At 37.2% G+C, this 20,674-nt stretch overlaps 2 protein-coding genes across 2 annotated transcripts; both read left to right on the forward strand.

Moving 5' to 3' along the window:
- The first annotated feature begins 6,125 nt into the window (after nt 1-6,125).
- On the forward strand, nt 6,126-9,342 carry LOC139151909 (acyl carrier protein, mitochondrial-like). The gene is made up of 5 exons (XM_070724951.1): nt 6,126-6,333; nt 7,488-7,619; nt 8,081-8,168; nt 8,428-8,540; nt 8,814-9,342. Exons 1-4 carry the CDS (start codon nt 6,166-6,168, stop codon nt 8,517-8,519), a joined length of 480 nt encoding a protein of 159 aa, XP_070581052.1. The 5' UTR covers nt 6,126-6,165; the 3' UTR covers nt 8,520-8,540; nt 8,814-9,342.
- Nucleotides 9,343-11,226: 1,884 nt separating this feature from the next.
- On the forward strand, nt 11,227-20,668 carry LOC139151927 (CDP-diacylglycerol--glycerol-3-phosphate 3-phosphatidyltransferase, mitochondrial-like). The gene is made up of 10 exons (XM_070724979.1): nt 11,227-11,287; nt 12,027-12,207; nt 12,452-12,529; nt 13,055-13,338; nt 14,178-14,359; nt 14,794-15,239; nt 15,563-15,722; nt 16,047-16,112; nt 16,451-16,533; nt 16,834-20,668. The coding sequence occupies exons 1-10, from the start codon at nt 11,229-11,231 to the stop codon at nt 16,951-16,953; spliced, it is 1,659 nt and encodes a 552-aa protein (XP_070581080.1). The 5' UTR covers nt 11,227-11,228; the 3' UTR covers nt 16,954-20,668.
- Nucleotides 20,669-20,674: the final 6 nt, after the last annotated feature.

Raw genomic sequence — 20,674 nt, forward strand, 5'->3', positions numbered from 1 at the left:
AGCTCTCTTTTTTGTTTTTCATATTCAGTGGCACACAACAGTATTGTTTCCACTGAACTTTGATAAATACCACAAGAATTCAAAATGTATTTCCGAGTTTCACTTCATTGACATACACAGATTCTACATGAAAATTAATAGAAACAATAATTTGATTTCTAAGATATGAGAATCTGCCTTTAGGTGCGTTTCTAAGCTTGAGACGAGTCTAGGTGCATGTTAAAAACACTGTGGTTGAAATGTGTTTTTCTTCCATTCAATGAAAACAAAAATTTCCATAATATTGCTTTCATGAAGTTTTTTATTTGATGTCAATTTCAAATTTTCATTAGTTATATCTGTTATTTAAAGGGATAATTAAAGTACAAATTAAAGCTTGTAGTACACCGTTTATCCAACATTTTATTTTCACCTACTCGCAACGGAGAAGTTAACGCGGAACAACACGTGTTTCTGTGTCTGCCATTGTATTCACACTGCCACGCATTCAAACGGACCTTGAGCGAACTTGGTTGAAAATTAGTTTTCAGCGAATGGTCTGCTATTCATACAAGGTACTCTCATATACTTTCATAGATAATGTCTACTGAGGAACTATTCTGTGACAATTGCCTGAAAAACATTTTGACGGATTCAACCATATTTCAGTGCACCGAGTGCATTGAATTTTACCTGTGCGAAAACTGTTTCTACTCTACAAATACAGTGCCAAGCAGCAGTCCGACTCAAGGCGGCTACGGAGGCAAGTTAGTTTCAACAACAAAAAGTGGTCATACTGGTCCAGAACATTACTTCAAAATAATTACAGTTTTAATCTATTCACCATCCAGCAAATTGCCTAAAAGGTTCCATTAACTTTCTTGTGGCTTCGCATTCCTGCCACGTATTTCTCTACTGTTTCACGTTTTGTTACGTCAAACTAATTTTTCATTCAACTAACGTCAAAATGGCTATACTCGGAGCAACGCTTACATTGTTGGCATTTTCTATCCTGAATATCGTGGTTGGCCAACATAGTCCTTTTTCTCGTACTGATAGCCGCAGGGCGGAAGAGCTACTAGCACCTGTTGATGTCTCGATGGTCGCACTATGCAAATCCATTGACATCAAATACCTATACCTGAACCACATGCATGTTTTCGATCTTAGCGAGCCTGCCAATTGTCAGAAAAATACTATTGCTTGCGGCCGCATAACTTCGTATCTTTTATTGCTGTCAATCGTCTTGAGTGGAGATGTACAACTTAACCCGGGCCCAATAAAATGTCCGTGTGGAGTGTGCGGGAAACCTGTCAAGTGTAACCAGCGTGGCATACAATGTGATGGTTGCTGTAACCTCCACAAATGTAATAATCTCCACAAATGTAATATCAACCACAATTGTAATAAAATGCACCCATAAATGTAATATCTCCCATAAATGTAACAAAAATCAACCATAAATGTAATAAATCTATTTTGTCGTTGCAATTGAGGAATTAGCCCTTAAATATTGACCTATGTAATAAGGAAAGCAAGTCCACACATTATTCATTTCTTAATTGCTTGCGTTTAGTGTGTTTTGTATATTTGAAAGTGTATTTTACGTTTCCCTGTTTTGTGTACAGAACTGATTGGCCATGGCTAGACACAGCTGTAATCTGAACGTCAGTGCAGTCTCTACTCCAGAGTGGGGAAGACTGTATAACACTACTATCCTTTAACGCCGTTTTTTCGAAAATTGCCGTACTTTCTTAATCGATCGCCTCAAATTCGTCTTCAGTGGATAAATTGTGTGGAATAATCGATAGATTGTCTATATTTCTATGTTGTCCCACTTGAAGTTTGTTCCTTCACTGCGGATGTCAGGATGTCTAATTTTGTTCTACTGACAGTACTGTGTTCAAGGTAGTGTTCGTATTGTTTTTTACTAGATTGAAATATATGTTCTCGTCAACATGTTTTGTGTCGTAAGTTTCTGTTATAAGGTTTTATATTTCTCTGTTATTTGTTCTGAGTCATCTGTCATAAACTTTGTGTGGTATCACTGGTTGACGAGTTATTTTGACGCTTCCTTATTTTGTAATTATCAGTGTCTAGAACTGCTGTTCCACTTCCATTATCGAACGGTTTGATCAGTACCTCGCCGTTTTCTGATAGCGTTCTCAAAGTATTCTATTCTGTGTTTCGGAAAGGAAACCTAGTTTCAGGAAAGTATGCAATAACATTACACAAGTCTTATTAAAGTTATTATTTACTCAGGGCATTGATAAACAAATGATCACATATGCAAGTTCAAGTTTATTACATTTATGGTTGAGTTTTATTACATTTATGGTTAATTTGTTTATTACATTTGTGGTTGCGGGTTGTTACATTAATGGTTGACTATTTTATTACATTTGTGGTTGATTTTATTACAATTGTGGTTGATATTACATTTGTGGAGATTATTACATTTGTGGAGGTTACAGTTGCGACATCTGGTATCACACTAAATGCATTGATATGCCCTTGTGTGAATACGACGATTTGTCAGTTTCATCTCAACAATGGTTCTGCCAATCATGTCAACTTCCACAGTTCAGTGATTCATACTTCAACGTCTCTACAGATAGCCGTGACACGGACAACAGTTCCATCTCCGATGACGGTGACTACCAATCATCTGCAAGTCATGTTAGTAATGTCAATAAACTGACTTTTCTTTACCTCATGCCAGGAGTGTCAAAACTGTCCGTAGGAAAGACAGATTACATAAACTCAAAGACCTCGATGCCATACTAATCGGTGATCGGCACGATTGTATCTGTGTCACAGAAACATGGTTAAATGAATCAGTTAAGGATTCAGAGTTACAGGGGTCCGGTTATAATTTATTCCGTAAGGATAGAAAGCATGTTCACAAGGAAAAGGGGGGAGGCATTATGTGTTTGGTAAAATCATGTATTACTTCATTGCGTAGAACAGACCTTGAACCTGCCAGTGAAATTATGGTAATCGAAATTTCGCCAGCTAAAAGCCATAAAATGGCAATTGTTTTGTGTTACCGTTCCCCTCAGAGTAATGCGGAGATTTTTGTTTCTGAGCTCAATGATACACTGCAGAAAGTTGTCAATTTTTATAATCATTTTCAAGTTATTGGTGACTTCAATTTCCCTAACATCAAAGGTTGTCAGGAACCAGTACTGCACGGTGTTTCGAAACATGAACAAGCTTTCTGCAATGTTATTCAAAAATTTTTCTTGGTGCAAATGAATAATATTCCATCACGCGAAAATTGCTTAAACATTCTTGATCTCATTTTCACTTCGATGCCCGACAAATTCGGAGATGCGGTAACCGTCTCTCCTGATTTCTTTCACACTGATCACAGACTATTGGAATTCCACGTACTTACCAAGTTTGATTATGTCAAACGCAAACCCTGTTTTATGTACAATTACAAAAAGGCGAATTTCGATCTTATTAGATCTACTTTGTCGAATACAAATTTTGATGATATTTTATCTTCAAATGATGTCAATTCAGCCTGTCATTGTTAAAGAAACATATTTCTAAAGTTATGGATGCACATATTCCGAAAGTAAAGATCAAGGATATGTCTGCACCTGCTTGGATTGATGCTGATGTTAGGCATATGCAAAACAAAAAAACATCTGCCTGGAGACAAGCTAAGAAATCAAACTCTTCGAGTCACTGGGCAAAATTTCGCAAACTCCGTAATAAACTTAAAAACATGCTTACCTTGAAATTTCGCCTGTACATTGATGGACTTGGTAATACTATCACAGAAAATCCGAAGCGTTTTTGGTCCATTATTAGGCAAAAGACACGTTCTAAATCATTACCCAAGGTGCTTTTCGGTCAGAAGGGTTCAGTTACTACCGCTAAAGATAAGGCTACTCTTTTCAATAATTACTTTTATTCTGTTTTCACAAAGCCCAATTCCAATGTCATTTTGCCTGACATCTCCACCTTCAAGCATGGCTCTTTAGGTAATATTTCGGTCACTCAGGAGGAAATTTTGAATAATCTCATTGATCTCGACACTTCTAAAGCAATTGGCCCGGATGGTATTTCCCCACATTTTCTTAAACAATGTGCCAGGCAACTAGTTGAACCATTGTATCATATCTTTAACTTATCACTTTCAACAGGTATATTGCCCGATGATTGGCTGACGGCAAATATAGTTCCGATACACAAGAAATCGGATAAACAACAAGTTGAAAACTACAGACCGGTTTCTCTGTTATGTGTTTGTAGTAAAGTATTAGAGAGGTCTATATTTAATGTTATCTTTCAGAATATAATAGACCGCATCCATCAATTGCAACACGGCTTTGTTAAAGGGCGTTCGTCGTTGACTCAACTTTTGCAAATTTTCCATGACGTTGTTCCATTTTGGACAAAGCTGGTCAGGTTGATATGGTGTATTTGGATTTTTCCAAAGCTTTCGACAGTGTTCCCCATAATTTGTTAATTCATAAACTAAAATCCTTTGGCATCCATTCTCAGTTATTAACTTGGTTAGAGGCTTACCTGACTAGGAGAATGCAAAGAGTTGTTGTCGAAGGACTACACTCTGAGTGGCTCCCGGTAATTTCGGGGTTCCACAAGGTTCCATATTAGGGCCGCTGCTATTTCTCTTGTACATCAATGACATGCCCAGCGTTGTCCAACACTCAACTGTTGCTTTATTTGCTGACGACTCAAAGTGTTACAAAATTATCAATAATATTGATGACTGTGAGTGTCTTCAGAATGATATCAATTCTTTGCTAAGGTGGAGTGAAGCATGGTATCTCCGTTTTCATCCAATTAAATGTCAAATTATTACAATTTCTCGCAGTAAACATCCACTTATCTATAATTACAACATGTCAAGCACGATCCTTGGTCGGGTTAATTCAATTACAGACCTAGGAGTGGATATTTCTTCCACTTTGGTTTGGAACAATCATATACAAAGACTTATAAAGAAGTCAAATATTAAACTTGGTTTGATTAAGCGGATTTTAGGTTTCGATGCTCCACAAAATGTAAGTAAGACCTTGTACACTGTCTTGGTTAGGAGTGGCTTGGAATATTGTTGTAGTTTGTGGGCGGGTACTACCAAACACAACATTAAGGCTTTGGAAGGGGTGCAAAGAAGGGCCACACAGTTTATACTTCATTATCCCGATTCTGATTACAAAGAAAGGCTTACAGATCTTAATATTATGCCTCTCACATACAGAAGAGAAATGTCAGATTTGATATTTTTCATTAAGTGTATTCATGGATATTATGATGTAAATTTAAATGACTTTGTTCACTTTTACTCAGCCAATTCGAGTTATCCCAATACGAGATCAATTGATGACTATTTAAAACTTAAACCACAGTCTTGCCACACAGAATCATTTACACGTTTTTACTTTAATAGAATTGTACCACTATGGAATCATTTACACTCAGATATTAGAATGTCGGGGAGCGTCTCTCTTTTTAAATCAAGAGTAACTTCATTTTATCAGCAGAAATTTGTAAATATTTTCAATTGTACTGATACTTGTACATGGGTTTCAGCATGTCGCTGTCATAATTGTCGTCCAATTTAATTATTTCCGGTCTTTTCACTGTTCCACAGCTGCCGACTTTGTTTTTTACTGTATGTTAAATTGTTTTTTATTGTGCATTTTGTTATGTGCCTTGTTGTTTTTATTTTTCAATTTTTTAATGTGTGGTGGGGCAGTTATAGAGGTGCTCGTCACCTGTTTGTCTCAACCTTTCACTGGTGAGCTAGTTATTTGTCATTGTGTCTTCTTTGTCTTTGTATGCCAGTGATGAAGTTTAATAAATAAAATAAATAAATAAAAATAAAAATTTGGAAAGTTTAAAGGGGTCACTTTTATGGATGAAGTTTTAGAAAAACTTGAGTCCTCTTTGGGGACAGTCGCAACTTTTGATAATGAAGGAGAATAAGAAAATTAATTTGCTTTAAAGAAGAAAAAATTATTCTATTATCAAAATTTACAGCTGCAAATGGACCCCACGACAAGTTTCACGTTTGCAACGTTTATGAATGTAGTGTGCTCGAGCAGGCCAGGACTCCGTCATCGTGGGCAAGAACTTGATTATAGCGCCGCCATCGGCTAAATTTGGTAAGCTAGAGGGCGCATTTTGCAGACCACCGGCAACATGGCGATGCTCCGATCAGCGTTAACTCGTGCACTTCGATGCCAATGTGCAGTTGCTGTTGCAACCAGGCCAACATCGAGATTGGCACCACCCGTTCTCCAATTATGCAGTAACATTCAACAGTTTGAAAACAAAAGGGATTTTTCGTCTCTTCAATCCAATCTTAGGGTAAGAAATCGTAACGGTCGGCCATGTTGAAATCAATTCGACAGAGCCCCCATAAGTTAAACTTCCTATGTAACCTTGTCGGATGGTGTACGTGCCGTGTATATTGCACATTTTAACAATAAGCAGCGTGACCCAGCTCCCCGACAGATTTTGTCGCAAAAAAGTCTTAATTGAACTACCCTTACAGCTCTGAAGAAACATGAATAACATTTTATTCGATTCATTTTGAACTATTTAATGTGCAATACATGTAATCAATTTCAACTTCGTCAACTACACCATTTTGAAAACAGGCGTTATGCAACGATTCACACTCACCCATCACTGTGTATGGCATTGGGTGTCCTATGTCAAAACCGAACTGATAAATTTCCTGTTTTGGTGCCATAAATACAGTATTGACTTAAGTTAAATACCTATGAACATGTCCTTATAGTTTAAATAATGCCAAAGTCAATGTCAACCCCAACCCTAGCCCTGCGTACAGGTCTGTGCGTTCCCGGCATTATACGGTACAATGCCGGGAACAGACAGACCTGTACGCAGGGCTACCCCAACCCCACCTCCAGGCATAGTGGGGGATTTGAAAATCAGTCTTATGAAATTTGTCAAATGCCCCATCCCCTGGGGCAAGACAATTTGGAAAATCCCGACCTAAAACAAATAAATCCCCCCATTTCCCCCACCCCAATGCAATGAGTGGAGCATTCATATTAATTCTGCGCTTGTCCGTGAAAGTGACTGGGGGGGATCAATATGAGGCATTTGCCCCACCCCCTTGGGCATAGTTTCATGGCAAACACTGTCTCTTCCCCCACATTTGTCCCGTATCGCTCAAGGTAACGTCCCTTTGGGATTACATTGACTGCTGCATAATCATCCAGAATTTGAAATCCGACAAAGTAGAGGGTGGTACAGTTTGGAACAGAAGTGGACAACTCCACAGTAGAGATATATGTTCATGTAAATACTAGTTACGAACACCTCTGAAGGGTGATAAAACTAGTGTGTTGCATATTTCAGTACAATTTTCAGTTAATTCATCTGTGAATATTTTAATCACAGAAAACATGCAACTATTCATCATTGGAGTCAGTTTTAGAAGGTGAGAAATGCCTTTCAATGTAATCTGATTTCTTTTTACAATCTTCCAGCATCCAACAGTTAATGGCATTACCCTTGGATGTATCCGCAGTTACGCTGACCTGCCCGATCTAACATTAGATCAAGTGAAGGAGCGTGTCCTGTATGTCCTCAAACTTTACGACAAAATTAATCCAGAAAAGGTAAGGTGTCATTGCGTATCATCAACAGGGCATGTGTGTGCGGGTACACCTGATAAGATACACATTTCACTTGAGCTCCTGTATTAAAAAAACACAAAAACTAAAAGTTGCTGGTTCAGAATTTGAGCGATATATTTTTCATAATTTATAACAATGCTCACATAGTTTAATATAATGATGAATACAACTAGAAAGAAAAGATGATCTTTTGCTTTGGAGGTAACAGCAATTCACGGTAGTGTACATGTATATGCTTAGTCAATGTATAGTCGGTGTTCCATTCTTGTGTTCCTTCTTTGTGAAATAAAACCAGGATAAAAATTCAGATATTGATCAGCTCAGTCAAAAACAAGAGCATTGGGGAACTCAAAATAATTCTGATGTATGCAAGAACTAGAAACAGAGTTTTGTGTCGCTTAAGTCAAATGATGCATGCAAATTTTATTCTCGTTTTCTGACAGCTCATTCTTACCAGTCATTTTATGAATGATTTGGGATTGGACAGTCTGGACCAAGTTGAAGTCATTATGGCCATGGAAGATGAGTTTGGTGAGTGAAAACTCAATCATTAAAGAACATTTTGTTGCTGGTTATGAGACAGTTTTCCAGTCCTTCCTTCATGTACAAATCAACATAACATGCTTGGAATCATGTGATCAAAGCTCTTTCAGGTGCTGGAGAATTCTGAAGTTGTTCTTTGGAAAGAGAGACAAAATCATCAAGTGCAGGATTAAAATATCAGTCTTTAATTTAATATTCTGTGCATTAATTTGCCAGACTGAAAGGTTTCTGTTTTCTTGTTCCTCAGGCTTTGAAATTCCAGACTCCCATGCAGAAAAATTGATGACACCAAAAGATATAGTTGAATATATTGCTGACAGACAAGACGTCTTTGAATAAATTGGTATGACAGTGTTTTAAGTAAGTACTTCAGTGTTATGCCCCTATCATTGTTTGATCTACATTGAAATGGGTAGTGCGGTAGATGGGGGGGGGGGGGGGATCAAAGAAGTATGCCATTATTCATCAAGTTACATGCAGAGCATACATTTGGGACAGGGGGTTTGAATACCCATGATATTGTGCTCTGGGTGAGTAAAGAGCTATCTATAGGTATGTGAAACAAGCAAAACTTTTCTGGGCACTATTATCTCTGCTTATGAGTATTCACGTTTTCTTTTTTTCTGTTCACAGGTTAAATGTGTGTATATTCTACCTGAGTGTTGATATTCAGAATTACATAGAGCAGTGCATGATGGGAAACTATCCACACAAGAGAAAATTAATTGTTGTTAAACATGGGAAAAGTGTTACATGTATGCGATAAAAGCTATGACATCACAAAAGCCTATCCATGTAAGAAGCAAGTCCAGTCATTGCCAGCAAAACTTGGAAAGTTCTTTGTCATGTAATATTTCATTACTTCACATAGATTTCAAAGAATTATTTGCACTGGCTAGGTTCACATCTTGCTATTTTCATGCCAGAGTCACCAAGTTGTTTGAATCTGTGCCAGTATTACAGACACTCAACAGTTACAACATATTGCAGGTAATTAGATTTGAAAATTGATGCCATGCAAAAGCAATTATGAGATCTCAGCTGGCTTCCGAACTTGACAAGATGAAAGTTTTGTTGACGGGCATTTTGTATTGTGTTGCTAGTTCTGAGTAAGCACATGAATAAACTGAATGAAAGAAATAAACTTTTTTGTTCAAGCTTGTGTTACGGCTCTTCAAGATCAAATTAATATCACCCATCATTTGTAATTCATTCTGCCTAAGTTCTGGAATTCATTCCTTTCCCTCTTGCCTCACATCCATGAAAATTGAAGCTTCCACACCCTTGAGTTTTAAAAAACGTGTCAAACTGACATTTAACATCTATTGATATTCTGCCCACTACCTCTGATTAAAGAATGTAACAGTATTTTATGGAACAGCCTTGTGGATAACATGTTACTCCGTGTTGATCAACTTTTGGTGTTAACCTCATGAAACAGATAATTGTGGTAAATGTTTTTGTGAGCTTTGGCCAGACACGTGTCTGCTTTAGCTATCCAGCAATTACAGCACATGCAAATAAACTAGTTTGATTTTGTTGTAATGTGTGTCATTGGCTATTCATTATTCTTTATGGACCAACACTTTTAGCACTACAATGTGATGTCTTCAAGCACATGTCTACACACCTATACCTCTAAAATTGTTTCATCTCATTTGCGTTCAGAATGGTGTAAGATTGCCATGGACAACAAAAGAATGGCACCAATCTTCAGCATCTCTCTGTCTGTCACACAACTTTTCAATATTGTGTACTACAAAATTCACAAAATGATTGAAAACGAGATAAACACCGAAGGAAGAGATGAATTCACAATAAGCTTCAAGCTTTGGGAAAGAATTTTACATAATATATAATATGTCGATTGATAGGTATGCCCATGCAGGAACGCCTACAGATCATTTCAAGATAAAATACTACTGGTGCGATAGAATTTCTGCACCTGTGAAACAAACTTGCAGTGAAGCAATGAAACTGACCAATAACAGATAACCTGTCATGAGAGCTGCAAGTAGCCCCCGTTACAGGCAGCGCAGATTTTAGCCAGGTTGCTTGGTGTTGTTGGTTGTAGGGTTGTGAGTGTTGATGGTTGCAGTGGGGTTCAGAATGGTCATGGCATAAATTGTCTAACCAAGAACGTGGTTCCATGATGGATGTTCCCATTTACTTCTGAATGAAAAAAATGGTTGGCACTGTGGTAAAGTACCATCATTGCAAAAAAAAGGGTATTTACAGTAACTCTGTGGATGTCTGACCTCTGAGCTGGTGCAGTGCAACAAACTTTGCCAACATTGCTCACATCGGAGATTTAGAAAGAGCTACCCCCTCATAATCATCAGAGTTGGAAATAAAAATTTGGCTGTATTTATCTATGATTTTGAACATCCGTGTGACATTTATAAAAAAACTTATCTGAACTTCATACGCAAGTTTTCACTTAAATGGCTCATACTTCTGTTATTTATCAATCATTTTGTACTTGTATTTTGATCTTTGCAAGAATTTGTACAGGTTTATAGAAACAAAAAACAGCCATTTTAAATAGTCTGTAGCTCTAGCACATATGTAGCAATTCAAATCTGCATGTTGTAGCATGAACCAGCATCCTGCGGGAGATGAACTAATGATTTCATTCAAACACGAAATCACATGTAAGAGATTGAACCAGATTTTGTCCAAGATACTCATTTTTTCTGCTTAGAAATGGCACTAGCTCTGCATGCATGCAAATCTGTGTGTTGCTGACAACATATCAGATATTCTGTGACCTGCAGGCGGAGCAACTTCAGCATGTGTGCAGAACTTTTGCTGTTTTAATTATTCATCCCTCAGTTCCTGAAAATGATGGCTTTGACCTCTTAAATAATCCCCACTCAATGGAATTTAGGAGACCTCACATGCGTGTGTGTAATAATATATGCAGCTTGGATACGTTGAGATTTCTGTTGATGCACCCATGTTGCAATTCTGAAAGTGACTTGCCTTGGGGCTGTAGGGAGCCCTCAGCAGACCTTGGTTTCATAATATGAAATGCATTATGGGAACATGGCCGCTTCCTGTCTTCGTCTGCTTCAAGTTTTCTGCCGAAAAGAAACCATCCAAAGGTAAAAACACCCTAGTTTTGAAGTTTATGCAAAGAGGCTAGTCATTGATAAGACTTTTAAAATATGTGGTCTACTTGAGTCGGGCGGATATCGACTAATAACGTTCCACAAAAAAAGTATCCGCTTCTTGTCCTCACATGGGCACGTTGTCTGCAAATACCGATGTACACCGTGTACGGTGTAGACCAGTAACAACAGCATAGAGCAATGCTCCAAAGTACCCCGAAACGAGGACAGGCTCAACAGCGTCTTGATTTTGCAAAGCCCCGGCTACATTTTGTTTGAGTATATTTTACGACGACTTTGATATGTTATGACTGCGTCAAAGCACGGTCTTTTGTGGAGGGACTGTGCTCAAAGTCTTCTTTTCAAAACGTCCTTAGTTCTGCTTGCTTGCAAGTCAGTGTAGTAAACTTGCTCCACGTCTGTGGGCACATAAAAATCAAAACATCTGTAAATTGAAGGAATTTTATCAGACTTAGTGGGTTAGTGGATTGCATAGATCATGGTGAACGTGAAGGCCAAGAAAAGCCAAGCGACGGCGGGGACCAGCCAGTCCAGTGTGTGTGTTGTTAATGCCTTACCCATGAGCTGTTTTAGGCGCAGCTGTATCCAACAACACACCCACTTACATTAAGAGCGAGTCCTGTTCAGGGCTCTGTTCCAACTTCCAGGTTTTTAATGTGTATTGTTTAAATTGGGACAAACTTTCATAAGTTGCATGCAAATTACTCCCCAGGTCCACCATGAGCGCAAGCAGACAATATCACAATATATGTCCACAGAATGGGATGAATGAAACCATCATCAAACTCTTTGAACGGTTCAGATGGATGACACAGTTTGCACCGGTGTTTTCAGTCTGTGGTAACAAAATTACTATCATTAGAGAACCAACGGAATTCTACGAAACTCTGAAGGTGGGTCAAAATTTGAACTTTAGGGTACTTCAGAGTGTCAAACGACAGGCGCCTATCGTAACTATAACTTGATACCATGTTTTAGTAGCAGCCAGGGAGCTTAAGAAAAGAATAAGAGTGTCAAGTGAAAGTGATGTTGAAAATTTGATGTAAACAATAATACAGCAATGATGGACTATTGTGAGCATATGCATGAGAATTTAACATAGTATTTACTCTTGTTATATGTGGATTTTCATTTCAGGAAAAAGCAAGGACAGCAACCAGGAGGATAGTGCTCTCGTCACTGTACCTGGGTAACGGTCACCTTGAACAGCAGCTAGTAAGTTTTTGAAAATATCACTGTTAGCATGATTATATAAATTGTAAGACCCCTTCTGGAATGACTGGAATGACAGGGGTCATTTCCTTGGTTGTCTATGATGGATAGAAATTTCAATTACAGACTCTGTCTTTATCTTATCATTTGTAATTATACTTCTTCGCACAATCTTGCAGGTTGTAATATGTGCAGGACATACGTTCAGTACTTTCAAGCTCTTGGACAGTGATGTATGTTTATGTTTCTGTCAGACAATGATACATATACTTCTGTTGCTGAGTATTCTTCATCTTAGAAATAAAATTGATTCATATTGAAGTGACATTGTCGCTGTTGAGCTTTACTTAAATATTGAGGAAAGTTGAAAAATGTAAATAACAATAAACGGATACTTAGTAGCATTTTCAAGAATTGTCAATCAGTTGCCCTTAAAAGGAAAGTGATATAGAAATGTAAATTTGAATATGTATCAACATTATCTCCAAAAAATGACGACTTCACAAATTGATATTATTATCATTCCAGGTTGACAGTATCCATGAAGCAGCCAGGAATGCAAAACACAGTCATCATCCTCTACAAATCAAAATTCTCTTAGAGTACACAAGAGGATCTAGAGGCACAAAAAACTCCAGGACAATGTTATTACCTCTGCTTCAAGAGTATACATCCAATGTCCAGATATCTCTCTACCATAGCCCTGACTTGAGAGGACTTTTAAAACAGTTTGTTCCTGCCAGGTTTAATGAGGCAATTGGACTTCAGCATATGAAAATCTATTTATTTGATGATTCGTTGATCATAAGTGGGTAAGATAGAACTTGTATCAGAACCAAGATAGCAGTTCTTGATCAATTTCTGGTGACGCAAATGTTATTGTTACCATTCTGGTTGTGTCATCAGGCTTTATATATAGTAGTATTGAAAAAATATACAATCATGAGGCAAGCTCCAGAACGTGCACTTGGGTTTTCACCATTTCAATACGAATTGTGTAATAAAAATAAGTAAATTAAAAATGACATGATAATATATGATTAGTGGGCTTTTTGCAAGAAAAGGTCAATTTGAAAGCTACATTAACAACAAGAAATTTTATAGAAAATATGTTCATGCCATAGCATGGTCATAGGAAAACCTCAATCTTTGGCGGTTCATTAATACATGAAGTTTGCTGTATTTCACCTTAGGCACCACTACCATTGATAAAATTCTTTATTTGCTGTCGTCAGATGGGTGGGTTTTCACACAAAATGATGAAAAGCAAAAACATTGTTTAAGGTATTACAATTCAAAAATGGCTATTTTCTTTACCTGTCCAAGAAATACATCGGAAACTAAGTGTTGTATTTACATAATGTTTCATTTCTGTGTTTGTTTTTTACCTGGGGAGAGTCGGCTTGAGGAAAATTCAAGGACATCAAGCAAAGAATTTATTATAAGCGTGTATGATACTTTTGTACTGGTATGGGTGCAATGTATCCAATGAAAATAGTAGTTACAGTCCAATATCTATTATTAAAAATGTTTCAGTAGATTCACCAAAATTCCTTGACATGAGAAAGACATCAGATGTTCATTATTTAGAATGTGATTTGTTTTTATCCTTCTATCATGTTTATACATAAGGTGTCTTTTTTGCTTTCAGTGCCAACCTTAGTGAGTCTTATTTCACAAACCGTCAAGATCGCAACATACTATTGGAGGATTGCCCAGAGATTGCAAATTTCTTTACACAGCTGGTGTCTGCTGTCAGTTCATTTTCATTTCAACTTCAAACAGATGATACAGTGACTCTCAATGAAAATTTTGGAATTCATCCTTACAAAGGTAAACTGCATGTCAATAATTTTCATGTCTGTCACAATCTTCAGATTGAAATTAGATTCCTGGTCAGATGAATTGACCAGATTTACCAGCAGTAAATGATTACCAGAATATCCACTATTTTAGTCCTTCATACAATAATTTAAAGAATTTTGATCTGATTGCCAGTTCAACACACTCTGCGTTAACAGGTGTCTATGACTTGTACCCCTGTTAGATTTTCTTTATGGCCTGATTTATTCATTTCTTTTACCATGTTGCTTATGTGTCAAATCCTCTTGTACAAGATTTTATAAGTTTTACAAAATCTGTTGCCACAGAAAAGGATATATGATTATAATATTGTAATATGTCCCTATAAAAGCTAAACAAAATCTATTGATAAAGATTGCACTTTCCCGGTCACCTACATCTTTCTTTTTTTCTCGAAACATTAGATGACATCAATAAATTCAAAGAGGAAGCGCGTAGACGAGTGAACACTTTACTGGATTACCACAAAAATATACGAGATAGTTCAAGTCCAACTATGACAGACACAACTTTAATTGAGGAACTTGGACTGCATCAGCTCTCCAGAAATTCAAAACTAAGTGATAACTTTGAACAGACTTGTTCTGAAATGTCAGAGAGAACTAAAGGGGCAAATGCTCAGTTGAACTCTGATGATAGAGAATCAGATACACTTATTTTACCATTGATACAAATGGGACCTCTGGGTATCAGGAATGATGAACTAGCAACAAGGACATTGTTAGAAACTGCAGAGGACGGTACAGAGATACACCTGGCTTCTGGATATTTTAATTTGACAGAGAGTTACCTGGACATAGTACTAAACAAGTCAAAGGCACATTTTAATATGTTGACTGCAAATCCAAGGGTAAGGTTACTGTAGAAATTCTTGTATTCTTTGAGTAAAGATATCAAAGTTGTTCCCTGTTCAATAACAGTAATGTGACGGTATATTTGCAAAGAGTCAGTATTTTTTCTGAGCACCAAATGTGTTAGTTTTAGTCCCTGCAAACAAAGTCCAGTTGACCAATAGTTTTGGCTCGGTCTGTCTGTGTGTCTGTACGTTCAACCATTTGATAATAATTGTATGTGGATTATACTTGATGCAACAGCACTTGTGAAAAACTTGATCGCAAATTGAATAACACATTGCAACTGCTTATGAAGATATCAAATGATATTCATTTTCAGGCCAACGGGTTTTTTGGAGCCAAGGGAATAGCAGGCAGTATACCTGACGCATACACACATATTGAAAAACATTTCTACAAAAGAGTTTGTGACAGCATGCAGCAGAAAAGGATACAACTCTTTGAATATTTCAGAGACAAGTGGACTTTCCATGCTAAAGGTAAGATGTCAGGGGGACCCCTTCCTGCTATAATATCAATGCGTGTTTATTCACATGAATACATGTTTTCATATCAGTGGACTCTTGAGTATTTTCTTAAGCTAGACTGGGTGAGATCTTCTGAACACTGCTAAAAGAAAACTATATTTGATAGAAAATGATTATAGTGTTGCACCCACACCTCGATAAATTGGCTGTCACCATCATCACATACACAGAACATTGCAAAAGCGGTTTGGAGCAAATATTATTGAATTTAATATCAGAGTTACTGGACTGTATTTCTACATAGTAAAGTAACACATATATTGTTATTTTTTCAAGGATTGTGGTACTACTTACCGTCTCAGTCACTACCGTCTTTTACTCTCCTTGGATCACCAAATTTTGGTAAGTTATTTTCTTACAAATTTATCCCTCCCAACTAAAAATTAATCTAATAATCATGGTGAGCATCAGTAACGAAGAGTCTGACAGTACTTCAATGTCACCGCCAGGGCCTGCTCCCTTTTTTTCATTCATCAAAATTTCTTTCATAAAACCCCATTCCCTTGGTTTGTGGTGGTTGACCTGTATGCATTATTCTTTTTTGCAAAGGTATATTTCCAACCATCTTGAGTTAAAATTATGATTTGTGACAGACCATGTCCCGAAAGACACCTTTCCAATACAATTTGTATTCACTTCTGACCTGAGCAACTATTCTCTGCTTTTCCTCACACCACCAGGGTACCGTTCTGTGAAACGTGATTTAGAAGTTCAGCTTGCCATAGTTACAACCAATGAAAAGCTAAGGAGACAGCTTTATGAGGTGAGGAAGCTCATAATCTGTATTGTAATGTAAGACTACTGTAAGACATTGCATTTTTTAATCCATAGTGTCTGAGCTCTATCTGTAAGTATTGCTGCACGTGTTTCGGCTAATAGAAGTACATCTACCCTCTATTTTGCTTGAAAATCATTTACACATTGTTCATTACAGAAAAAAATTATATTTTACACAATTGGTATTACCAAGAGACAATGGAAGATCAATAAAAATGGTTGCAGATCTTCTAACTATATCAAGCCAATGAAATTTGAATTAACATCTTTTTCTCTTTCCCGATAGGAGGAGAAAAGACTGTTTGACAGAAGCACTGAGGTCAATGAAGAGACATTTGAACAGAAAGAGAGAATTGTTCCGTATTGGGCTAGACTGGTTACCAGAATTATTTGGAGACACCTTTGACGGAGCTTATTTTATGATTTGTACTTTTAATAATGAAAGACCCAATTTGAATTTTTGCATTTGTTTCAGTACATAGTTGTTATTTCACCCATAAGAGATATTCTTAGGTCATTTCACCATATGGCATTTCACAGTGTTTTAAGAAGCTGCTTAGGAATATGTGAGAAGTGTTGCCCAATCAAATATGGCCCTGAAACAGTGGCAAAGTTGTTAGAAATGGAATGAAAGAGTATGGTTGTGCTTTATTTTACTTTTCAGAACTTAATTTAAGAGCTCAGTCTGTAAAGGTGTTCAACTGTTGGAATACCAATTTAGTTTGTATTCAGGTATTGATGTGTTCATCGCTTTTATTTTGTGATGCGAGTGCACATTGATACAGTCTGACTCTATACGCAAGAGTTCTCAATGGATCTGCCTTATGTAACTAGAATCTATGCACAAGATCTTACAACAAGTGAGAGACATGAATATCTGGTAGTATGCCATTTGCATAGTATGTCAGGCTGTGCTGTTTGGCATGGCAGTTTGTTCTGGTCCCTGTTCATTTGTGACAGATAAAGAAATAGACGACTTCCTCCACATGCACATATCTTTACATCAGGTAGTTTTTCACTGGCAAAGCAATACATAGAGAGCACTGTGACACAAGTCTTTGAAAGGCTGATTACATGGCGCCAGAAGTTACCAAAGCAGTAGGCCAGCAAAGACTTTTTGAACAATATCCTGTCTCCACATGATGAACTCTACAAGTGTGAGTATTTGTGTTCATAATTTACAGCATATGGGTTTCATAGTCTGAAAAAAGGAAATTTCACTCACAAACAGATCATAAGCCTATGGTTCACTGAGCTGATATAGACAGCACCAAATACCTCAAATTTTATTGCAATAATGTTGAAATAGATTGAATTCTTTTTTATGTCAAATACACATGTGGCCATCAGCTTGGTAATTTCATCCTCCTTGACGGCAGTGTGTAGTAGTAGCTAAGACTATTGGCATGTGTTATCCCATATGGTGTGAATGTATGAACAAAAATAATGGTAGCTTTACTTCTCAATAGTTCCACATCACCTTTGTGTTTAATTCAGGGACTAGTTTTGGCTGGAAACCATATTTTCTCATGCAGTTCATCTGAAGATTATCACTATCATGATTGGACAGGACTTTGACTTTTGAGAAATTGTCACTTATCAATAGATTGTAATGGATAGCAGTGCTTACATCAGCATGTTGCGATTTTACAATTTAGGATTTTGTGATGTCAAGAGACTGAACCAAACTATTATTTCACAAATATTTTCACCCAGTTTCCATAAGTTTGTGAGAATTCATGGCTCTGTGCAGTATAACGATTTAAGACAGTTATTATTCGCCAAAATCTTGCCAGTTTTCATGAAAGAATTTCTGAGTGGAAAAATTCATTTATTCACAGTTCATCAGTCTTGTGTACAAAGGTGACATGGATGAGCCAATCTCACCCAGTCATGGTACATATCAGATCTTTGCCATAGTTGTTCAAAATCAAGCACAAGTCAACACTGAATGACATCAAATACAAATGAACTTGTAGCATCTAATTAGTCCCCACGGACACCGTCCGGGGGGACTTATAGGTTTGGTCGTGTCCGTGCGTGTGTGCGTCCGTGCGTCCGTCCGTCCGTTCACGCAGATATCTCAGAGATGCCCGAAGCAATTTCATTCAAACTTGGTACAAGGATTACTTCATATGTCATACAGATGCACGTCGATTTGTTTTGTGATACGATCCAATATGGCTGCCAGGCGGCCATTTTATTACGATTTTTTCATGTACAGAGCCGTAATTCAGGCATGTTTCAACTGATTTTATTCAAAGTTGGTACAAGGACATTGACCAATGTCATAGATATGCACGTCAATTCTTTTTGTGATACGATCCAATATGGCCGCCGTGCGGCCATTTTGTTACGATTTTTTCATGTACAGAGCCATAACTCAGGCATATCTCAACCAATTATATTCAAAGTTGGTACAAGGACATTGACCTATGTCATACATATGCACATCAATTTGTTTTGTGATACGATCCAATATGGCCGCCAGGCGGCCATTTTATTACGATTTTTTCATGTACAGAGCCATAACTCAGGCATGTTTCTACAGATTTTATTCAAAGTTGGTACAAGGACATTGACCTATGTCATACATATGCACATCATAATGATCAATTTGTTTTGTGATACGATCCAATATGGCCGCCAGGCAGCCATTTTATTACGATTTTTTCATGTACAGAGCCATAACTCAGGCATGTTTCTACAGATTTTATTCAAAGTTGGTACAAGGACATTGACCAATGACATAGCTATGCACATCAATTTTTTTTGTGATACGATCCAATATGGCCACCGTGCGGCCATTTTGTTACGATTTTTTCATGTACAGAGCCATAACTCAGGCATATCTCAACCGATTATATTCAAACTTGGTACAAGGACATTGACCTATGTCATACATATGCACATCAATTTGTTTTGTGATACGATCCAATATGGCCGCCAGGCGGCCATTTTATTACGATTTTTTCATGTACAGAGCCATAACTCAGGCATGTTTCTACAGATTTTATTCAAAGTTGGTACAAGGACATTGACCTATGTCATACATATGCACATCAATTTGTTTTGTGATACGATCCAATATGGCCGCCAGGCGGCCATTTTATTACGATTTTTTCATGTACAGACCCATAACTCAGGCATGTTTCTACAGATTTTATTCAAAGTTGGTACAAGGACATTGACCAATGTCATAACTATGCACATCAATTTTTTTTGTGATACGATCCAATATGGCCGCCATGCGGCTATTTTGTTACGATTTTTTCATGTACAGAGCCATAACTCAGGCATATCTCAACCAATTTTATTCAAAGTTGGTACAAGGACATCAACCTATGTCATACACATGCACATTGACTTGTTTTTTGATACGATCCAATATGGCCGCCGTGTGGCCATTTTATTACGTTTTTTCATGTCCAGAACCATAACTCAGACATGTATCAAGCAAATTTATTCAAAGTTTGTACAAGGAGATTGACCAATGTCATACATATGCATGTCAATTTGTTTTGTGATACGATCCAATATGGCTGCTGTGCGGCCATTTTGTTATGATTTTTCATGTACAAAGCCATAACTCAGGCATATTTCAACCAATTTAATCAAAGTTGGTACAAGGACATTGACCTACCATATGTCATACATATGCACATTGATTTGTTTTGTGATTCGATCCATTATGGCCACCATGTGGCCATTTTATTATGATTTTTCATGTCCTGAACTACAACTCAGACATGTATCAAGCGAATTTATTCAAAAGTATTTTTATCACAGACCTAATGAAGAGGACTCTATCCTCTCTGAGGACCTGTAATCAAAGCACCCATTAACAAGTGGGGACTGTGTCATCAACGATGACTTGTTTACAAAAGGACAAAAACATGTAAAGGTCAAGAGTTAGAAAGTTAGCAGCTGAGAGTTTTTATTAATTGTACTTGAATCAATAGTGTACTCATTTACAGAATCAGGATTTGTGATTAGTATGATTGCTGTGAATAAAAGACCTCTTAACTTATTGACAAGTACACCACATCATTTACCTCAAATAATGTGAGTTTTTATACATTTTTTACGTATGAATAAAGGAAGAACAATTTTAAAGTAAACTAGAC

Source organism: Ptychodera flava, chromosome 15 (assembly GCF_041260155.1).
Source record: "Ptychodera flava strain L36383 chromosome 15, AS_Pfla_20210202, whole genome shotgun sequence".
NCBI classification, from domain to species: Eukaryota; Metazoa; Hemichordata; class Enteropneusta; family Ptychoderidae; genus Ptychodera; species Ptychodera flava.

Bases quoted from the DNA above. Each gene is read 5' to 3' on its own strand.
- LOC139151927 (XM_070724979.1), top strand. From the start codon at position 11,229: ATGGCCGCTTCCTGTCTTCGTCTGCTTCAAGTTTTCTGCCGAAAAGAA. The intron at 13,339-14,177 runs GTAAGATAGAAC...TTTTGCTTTCAG, and splicing joins GATTCGTTGATCATAAGTGG to TGCCAACCTTAGTGAGTCTT. The intron at 15,723-16,046 runs GTAAGATGTCAG...TATTTTTTCAAG, and splicing joins GTGGACTTTCCATGCTAAAG to GATTGTGGTACTACTTACCG.
- LOC139151909 (XM_070724951.1), top strand. From the start codon at position 6,166: ATGGCGATGCTCCGATCAGCGTTAACTCGTGCACTTCGATGCCAATGT. The intron at 7,620-8,080 runs GTAAGGTGTCAT...GTTTTCTGACAG, and splicing joins ACAAAATTAATCCAGAAAAG to CTCATTCTTACCAGTCATTT. The intron at 8,169-8,427 runs GTGAGTGAAAAC...CTTGTTCCTCAG, and splicing joins GGCCATGGAAGATGAGTTTG to GCTTTGAAATTCCAGACTCC.